This window comes from Miscanthus floridulus, chromosome 1 (genome assembly GCF_019320115.1).
Source record: "Miscanthus floridulus cultivar M001 chromosome 1, ASM1932011v1, whole genome shotgun sequence".
NCBI lineage: Eukaryota > Viridiplantae > Streptophyta > Magnoliopsida > Poales > Poaceae > Miscanthus > Miscanthus floridulus.
Genome location: NC_089580.1, coordinates 160198551 through 160207015, shown reverse-complemented (window position 1 = coordinate 160207015; position 8465 = coordinate 160198551). Strand labels below are relative to the sequence as shown.

The window sequence follows — 8465 nt, the reverse complement described above, 5'->3', positions numbered from 1 at the left end:
GGGTGGGAATTGGGAACGAACCGCGCCTCGTCGGGCGTCTCTCGCTGTTGGCCGCTGCTGCGGACTGTGGGTGGGAACTGGGATCAGGAAGAAGGATCGGCCGAGGTGGTTGATGAGCTTACCGGTCTGCTTGGACTGCTCGAGGACGAGGCGTTCTCCTACTGAAAGACCCTCGGGGAGGGGAGGGCAGATGGCGGCGGCAGACGTGGGATGCGCGATTTAGGAATTAAGAGGCGAGATGGGAGGGAATTTAGGAAGGTGGGATAGGGAGGTGCCGTGATTACTGTGATCAGCGCAGGACTGCCGGAAACGATTTCAGGAGAGGCAGGCTCGCGGGATCGCACGTCCTAGGCAGAAAGGTGACCCGATCGAATGTCGCACGAAATGGTGGTCTTACTTTCTTTTTTTTTCTTTTTTCTTTTTCTTTTTACTTTTTAGTTGTAGGAGATTTGACGCCGAATCGAATGCAGCCGCCGAACCTACCGGCTCTCAGCTCACAGGGGCGAGGCCCATGCCTCCCCCATCTAGTGTGCCCTGCGCCACGGGAATCTGCTAGCTGTTAGCAAATGGGATCGGGGTGGAGGGGGACGGAGGTGCGACACTTGGCTCGGTCCGCCGGCCGCCGCTGCTCGAGAATGGCGGCCACAAGGGACCGGAGGAGGAAGGCTTCTTCTGCGAGAGTTTTACCTCTCTACCCATTTTTTTACGTGCCACTAAAAAGTTTAGGCGTGCCCAGACACTACGACACTTTATTTTTTTTTACCTTCCAAATCATTTGGTTCACTTTTCCATCTAACGGTGTCAATCTGCGTTAGAAAAAATCCCAAATGCCCTCACCTCGCTGACCAAACGAGATGTGTAAAGTTTAACAAGGGGCTATCGGGAAGATTCACAAGACACGTTATACAACGAATTTATAAGATAGGGTAGGGCTAAACTGTAAAGAGATCTTCTTCGACCTTTAGCCATGGCCGATTGTGCACTCATGCAGTAGAGGTGATGCTCCGACCGCGTAGGGGTGGGCTCGGCTCATGTGACTAGTGGTGCTTGGCCGTGCATGGGTGGGCTCGGACGGCCGCACAGGTAGCAGTGGCCTCGGCGGGCTGTGCGCGGGCATGCTCCGTCCCGTCCACCGCAGACGATCGCGTGAGCGAGCTCCGCCCGGGCCACCACGGGCGGCGCGTACCGGGTGGCTGCCGAGGCGACCCTCGGTGGGTCGAGGCCCCAGCACGTGAGCACCCTCGTCGTGGACGGCGCGCACGTGCGGTGGCCACACGCGGCCACGACGTTGAAGCTCCCGTCCATGGGGGCGCCGGCAACGATCGGGGCAGCCGTGTCGTTCCTGAAGCAGCGGATGGAGGCCGGCGTCCCTTTGAGGATGCCGCAGACAAAGCCGTGGGCGCCGCGCTAGGGAATAGGATGAAGTACGCGGCGCTCGCCATGGCGCCGGGCCGGGAGCATCGTCTCCGTCGCCAGTGTTGCGGGCGTGCTCGGTGGCATGGGCCCGCACGCGAGGGAATCGGAGGCGTGAAGACGGAGAGCTTGGACAAACGTGACTTCACCTCTGGATCAGGGCTGCCCTCGGGCTGGGCCCATGCGGGACACCGTTGCAAAATAATAAAAATATTAATTCATTAAATTGATTGCTTTGAGATGTGTGCACTTTTTAGACAGAGGAGTACCGGAGCCGTTCCCGATTCGGGGGACTATTACGTACAAATACTTTGAAATTTGTTGTTGAAACTTGTTGCTAGATTTTCTGTAAAGTGTGATTTGATATGAACAATTCTCCTTAATACTTTCTCAAAAAGCCTCAAGTAATCAAGCAGAATGCATAGATGGTTAGATAGCTGTCATTCTGTCACGGCACTCTATCGTTGATCCAGTCAAAACTGATTACATTAGGCTAACGTCTCGGATACGCCATAGAATTTTTTTTTACCACAGAACACAATCCTCACATCGGCACCATTGAAAAAACTTTGCAATCTAAACGAGGCTAGTCTCGTTCTTCGGTTTGGCCGTATCGCATCGCACGACTTCCTTGTGACAGCAATCGAGAACCCATACAAAAAAATTTCAGTCTTCAGAGTTTCCGCAGATGGAGCTCTCCGCTGGCGTTGCGCAACCAACAAAGCTCATTACATAATCACCGAGCAATCGGCTGATGATACGAAACAAGAAGTCGCTAATTATCCCAAGGCGCCCATCGGTTTTAAAATATCCGAGTTGCGTGCGTCGCCATCCTCTCTTGCTCGGTCGCCTCGCCCGGTCTTGGTGTGGATAAATCGTCTTCCTTGCTGTTCTGGATTCTTCTTCTGGCTTGTTTTCCCTCTTGTTGCTTGCTCTCGTTCTGTCTCCCTGACCGAGGAAGACGAATCAGATTTGGAGATCGTGTGGAGCCTACAAGTGGTTGTTCTTGGAGAAGCATAGTCTGCGTCTCTCTTGGCTGGTAATGTTCTAACCATTCATCTAATTGTATTTGTTCTCGTTTCGAAATTGATCTTGTTGTAATGTTCTGCGACATGGTTCGGTGTTCTTCGTGCGCTTTCTGTTAGAAACTGCCAAGAATCATTAGTTTCTGGTTGTTTGTCATGGAAGAATGCCCATCTGATCCGAATCATCTGTTCAGAATATAGCTCTGATCGAATTCTCGTCTTGGGGTGTAGTTCTTGTCTTCTTGAGCAAGGAGGCGGAGGAAAGGAAAGACATGGAAGAGGAATCCGGTGCAGCTTCAAGGTACTACTGCCACATGTGCTCACTAATCATACGGCCCGAACTGGGCATCGAGGAGGTGGAGTGCCCCCACTGCCACACCGGCTTCGTGGAGGAGATGGCGGGCGACCGGCGAGGCAGCGGCGACGAGAACATCCGAGGCCGTGCTGCCGGCGAGGCGAGCGTCAACGCCTCGGACGCGGCACTGGAGCGCGAGGTTTCGCTCTGGGCGCCTGTCCTCATGGACTTCATCGCCGCCTCGTCCGGCCGCCACGGCCTCGACGGCGGCGGCAGAGGCGGAGGGGACCTCGCTGCTCTGGCGCGAAGGCAGTACCGCAACATCGCCCTCCTGCAGCTGCTCAACGCGCTCCAGGAAGGCGACGCCGACGGCGGGCGCGAGCGGGTCGTGCTCATGAGCCCCGCGGACGCGCGCGCCATGCTCATGGGACAAGAGCGAAGGGACGGGGACCGCGGCGGCGCCGCCGCCCTGGGTCCCGGCGGCCTGACGCTCGGGGACCTATTCCTCGGCCCGGGGCTGGACCTGCTGCTGGAGTACCTGGCCGAGACCGACCCGAGCCGGCAGGGCACGCCGCCGGCCAGGAAGGAGGCCGTGGCCGCGCTGCCGACGGTCCGGGTGCGCGAGGCCTTCACCTGCCCCGTGTGCCTGGACGAGGTCGCGGGCGGCGGCGAGGCGCGCGAGATGCCGTGCACGCACCGGTTCCACGACCAGTGCATCCTACCGTGGCTGGAGATGCACAGCTCCTGCCCCGTGTGCAGGCACCAGCTGCCCACGGAGGAGCCCTCGGCTGAGGCAACTGGCAGCGGCAGAGGCGCTGGTGTTGAGTCCAGTGGCAACGCGCGCGGCGGAGACGGGGCAAGCGGCGGCGGGAGGAGGCATTGGTTCTCGTGGCCCTTTGGCGGGCTGTTCTCGCAAAGATCCAACGGCAACTCCTCCTCGTCGTCGTCATGATGATAATATGCGTTGGTGTAGCCACCATGTAAGGGCCTGTCTTGTACTTGACGATTGGGTGGAGTTCTTTTTTTTTGTTTGGCCAGTGTAAAGCTGCATTTGTGTTCTTTGGCTGTAGTCTTGCTATGGTTGGTATCTGGAATCCATGTAAGGCGTTTCCCACCGTGTTTGCACGCGTTTCCCACCGCGTTGCTGAGGCTCTCAGAACTAATTCAGCAGCTCGGATTAAAAGACTGAAAATTCAGTTTATGGACTACCGTGCGTAGCATAAGAACTGAATCACCAAATAACATGAAAATACGATATCAACATGTCACAAAACACATTATAGCATAGATATAGTGTATATAATGTTTTATTTAAGTTCCCAAACATAAAAATGCTCAAAAGCATTGCGTAGTTCCCTACAGTAAAAGGCTTTTTCATTACTAAAAAGCCAAATTTTACCTCCGAAGCTCACTCTAAGACATGCAAATGAGCCAACAAAATGTAACTAGCAAGGGTCCATTCATAGCCTAACAAAATTTGCCCCAGTGGAAGACCCACCCACGTCACCACCACTAATTGACTGTCAAGATCTTGATGACAGATGATGCACCAATACGATGCAAGGCGACGACTGAATCCCCTGACTTGCAGATCTTGAGCTTCTTCGCATGATCTATGGCAAAGCTAATGGCTTCCTCAGTCGACTCAGTATCAGATGCCTTCGCTGTAGCGGCGCTAAGCATCGGGATCAGGCCCCTCACAATCATGCTGTGCCTGGCAGGGCGCTCATCACTGCAAGTCCAGTTAAAATTATCATCCGTCTTCATTTCTGGGACCACAGCGGTTATCACTGGAATTGCTGGCCTGTACTTTGCCACGAGCTTTGCGGTTGTGCCTCCCCTTGTGAGGACCAAGATGAGTGATGCATTACAGATGTTGGCGGTTCGAACTGCTGATGACGCCAAGCTCTCCAGTGGACTCATAGGGATTGGGGCGGCACTACTGATTAACTTGAAAACTGCTCCATAATCTGTATGTGACTCTGCTTGTAGGCAAATCCTTGACATTGTTTGCACCGCAAGCTCTGGATATGCCCCAGCTGCAGTCTCACCGCTAAGCATAACACAATCAGTGCCATCCAGGACAGCATTGGCGACATCAGTTGCTTCTGCTCTTGTAGGGCGGGGAGATTTAATCATTGACTCCAGCATCTGGGTGGCAGTAACAACAGGCTTTCCTTGCACATTACATTTGAAGATCATCACCTTCTGAGCATAGAATATCTTCTCGATGGGTATCTCCATTCCCAAATCCCCTCGGGCAACCATGAAAGCATCTGAGTTTGCAAGTATCTCATCAAAATTGGCAACACCTTCTTGATTCTCAACCTGCATAAGCGTTTGATGGCACGTAAGCAAATGGCAGCATTAAAAAAACACAAATTCATACAGACATATAGACAGGAGATGAGCTCATGAGAATACCTTGGACATAAGTAGTATTGACTTGGCATGCTCACCGAGCACACCTCGGACCATCTGAAGATCTGATCCTTTGCGTACAAAGGATAGTGCAATCATGTCAATGTTGTTTGGGACACCCCACTGAAGGATATCCTCTTTGTCCTTTTCTGTTAAGGTTGGGAGATCCACGATCACCCCAGGAAGATTGACATTCTTTCTCTCCCCCAGGAGCGCTGAGTTCTCACAACGGCAACGAACCAGGCCTTGCACAGGATCACAAGAAAGCACAGTGAATGTGATGGTGCCATCAGCACATAGTATTGTGCTCCCAGGCTTCAGGTCTACAGCAATCTTGTTGTAGCTCATGGAAATCATATTTTCATCACCCTTAATGGAATAATCAGTGGTGATGGTGATTTCGTGCCCCCGTGTCAGCTTTACAGGCTTGCCATCTTTCAAAAAACCTGTGCGGATCTCTGGTCCCTGTACAAAAATAGAAAATTACAAGGTGCAAACTAAATCAGTTGATGCATTCTTCTTTCCATGCATTAAGTTCCATAAGATATTCAAACAGTTTGACAGGAAATATGCATGAAAAATATTCTTAGCATTAAATAAATTTGTGGCAAACAGTATGCAGAGCTAGTCAAATCCATCACAAGCAAAATAGATAATTGATGAACCTCTAATAATCATCAAAAGTAATTGCATCTTCATGTTATTAGATATCAACCACGCAGTATATTTAGCCATGAACCATAACTCCATGCTGACATTTGTGCTACAACATTACAATCTTGTCTATCATTAAAACGATCAAAAGAAGATAATCATACAAAACATATTTCATCAGAATAGCATGGACCAAATCACAGTACAACTAATGCAGCATAAAAGTTCACTTTCAAGGCTCTTCATGACGAGCAGCAAGGCCATCTATCTCCTGAATAAAAATAGTGTCTTATGGAACCACAGAACAATGCATTCCTGAAATAACCAATGCATCTACCCCTCTTGGTAAACACTGGTTCGTTAATTAGTACGACAGCATTGATTTTAAGTATTGTTTATCCTCTTTCCACGCTCCACTGCTACCTATTCTATCTAATAATCTAATAAGAGAATAAAAACAACGACAATAATAGGGCCCATGAGAATGTCATCCTTATGGCACCATAGAACAATACATTGCTGAAATAATCCTGTCATATCATATGATAAGAAACAATGCATCGATCCCTCCAGATATAAAAAAAAATCATTATTTACTACAACAGCATTGATTCTAAGTATTATTTATCCTCTTCCCATGCTACACTGCTGTCTTTCTAAGAGAATAATAAAAACAATAACTATTAATAAGGCACATGAGAATATGTCATTCACGAATAAGTGAATGGAACCATCTAGCCCATTGTATATGTGAAAAGCCAGCTTTCAAGCTAATATCAACTAATCATTTATGTTGAAAGCTGTAGTCTATGGGTGAATGAACTGATCATATATCATATATAAAGAATGATGTGGACATTTCAAACAAAGAGTAATGATATGTCAATGCCCGTCATATCATAATCAACCACTCAAGACTTCACAAAGAAATTAGCTTTCACATGGCTAATTAATTTGACAGCAATCCAAAAAAAATATGAGTACATCATACAAGAGAACCCAGACGTCAAAAGGGACTGGGGAGGGCCAATAGCCCATTAGGTACCTTAGAGCTATCAACTAGTATAATAAAAAAAGTTTAATATGACATCCAAATTCTGTAGGCCCTCCAGCCATCATACCATGACTGCATTGATATTGATAATGGCTTCCCAAACAGGTGTCCCAAGCGCTAGCTAGGAGGAACACTCATCCAATCAAACGGATAGAGAAGAAGAAAATTTTCCTCGCTAGCGCTTGCTCAAGAGGCTAGCTGGCACGCCTCTCAAAACTTTCTGGGTCACTGACATATTAACTGCCGTGCTATGATATCTGAGTGTTCGCTTTTTTAATTGTTTCTAGCATCCACATCAGCTAGCGATTTATACAAGCTGCTGGGACGCCTTAAGCGCATGGACAATGCAAGTTGCACGCAACAAAATTATATCTGGGTCAGCCACACAAATTCCAATTGGCCACGCCACAAATGTCAACCACATACACACGTCTAACCAACCCACTAACCAGATACCACCGTGATTTACATAAACAAATCAGATGCAAACAATCAACAAGAAATCCTAATGCTGATTATAAATGCCATTGACACAATATATACCTGGAAAAATGTCAGGTACCAAACTAAAAATTGAAGGTTATTAATAAATAACGGCACGGCAGAAGAAGACGCAATCTTACACTTGCCTCAACCAGTACGGACAAGGCACATGTCAAACAATAAAGAACAAACATGTGACATCCGACAGAAGCTAACTTCCAAAATTGTACTTAATTAGGGGGTCGATCATTACCAACAAGTGACAATTTTGACGCTCATCTGAACTAATCGTTCACGTGTGAAACTCAAAACATATAATCGCAAATCAACATGGGGAAACAACGTACAAGATCGGATCAACAGCCTACAACGGAAAACAAAATCGGCCATAACAATATTTTTTTCTAAAAAAAAGGTTGACGAGATAAACGACGGCGCGCGAAGGCGGGGAAGCACATGAAGCGAGTTGAAGGCAGGGTGGACCTTAGTGTCGAGCATGACGGCGCAGATGAGGCCGGTGAGGTCCATGGCCTTTCGGAGATTGTCCAGGGTCTCCTGGTGGTATTCGTGGGAGCCGTGCGAGAAGTTGAAGCGCGCGACGCACATGCCGGCGCGCAGCAGACGCGCGCACATCTCGACGGAGCGCGAGGCCGGACCTAGGGTGCAGACGATCTTGGTCTTGGGCCGGCGCCGCCATATCTCCTCCGGCCCCGTTGCGACGCATTCCATGTCCACGTCCGCCAATGCCGCCCGGAGGGACATTGCCGCCTAGGGTTGGGGGCGTTGGGCGATTGATCAGGCGGCGCGGAGCGGCGAGGAGAGGGAGGGGAACAGTAGAGGCAAGGCGGATGGGTCGGAGAGGAAACGAGTATTATATAAAGGGCGATGGAAGTGGGCCACGTCGTGGGCCCTTCGGAAATTGGCTAGGTTAATTGTGGTATTAAAATGCTCTCGCTCGGAGCTCGCGTACCATACGAGTATTCTATCGTTTTTCTTGTCTCGAAGAAAGGGTTTGCTTTCTTCCTTTCTGAGCACGAAGATAATTAATTATGAGTATACGCACGGAGTACGCGTTAGATAGATTACATTAAAATATTGGACAGTACAACTACGTCGATTC

At 49.5% G+C, this 8465-nt stretch overlaps 2 protein-coding genes across 2 annotated transcripts; one reads left to right on the top strand and one right to left on the bottom strand.

The window, feature by feature from the left end:
• Positions 1–2070: 2070 nt before the first annotated feature.
• Positions 2071–3865, top strand: LOC136499774 (E3 ubiquitin-protein ligase SIRP1-like). The gene is made up of 2 exons (XM_066495309.1): positions 2071–2452; positions 2670–3865. Exon 2 carries the CDS (start codon positions 2711–2713, stop codon positions 3683–3685), a length of 975 nt encoding a protein of 324 aa, XP_066351406.1. The 5' UTR covers positions 2071–2452; positions 2670–2710; the 3' UTR covers positions 3686–3865.
• Positions 3866–3996: 131 nt separating this feature from the next.
• On the bottom strand, positions 3997–8176 carry LOC136499768 (pyruvate kinase, cytosolic isozyme-like). Its single transcript, XM_066495302.1, has 3 exons — positions 7829–8176; positions 5158–5619; positions 3997–5061 (listed from the first exon to the last, which is right to left on the bottom strand). The coding sequence occupies exons 1-3, from the start codon at positions 8105–8107 to the stop codon at positions 4246–4248; spliced, it is 1557 nt and encodes a 518-aa protein (XP_066351399.1). The 5' UTR covers positions 8108–8176; the 3' UTR covers positions 3997–4245.
• Positions 8177–8465: the final 289 nt, after the last annotated feature.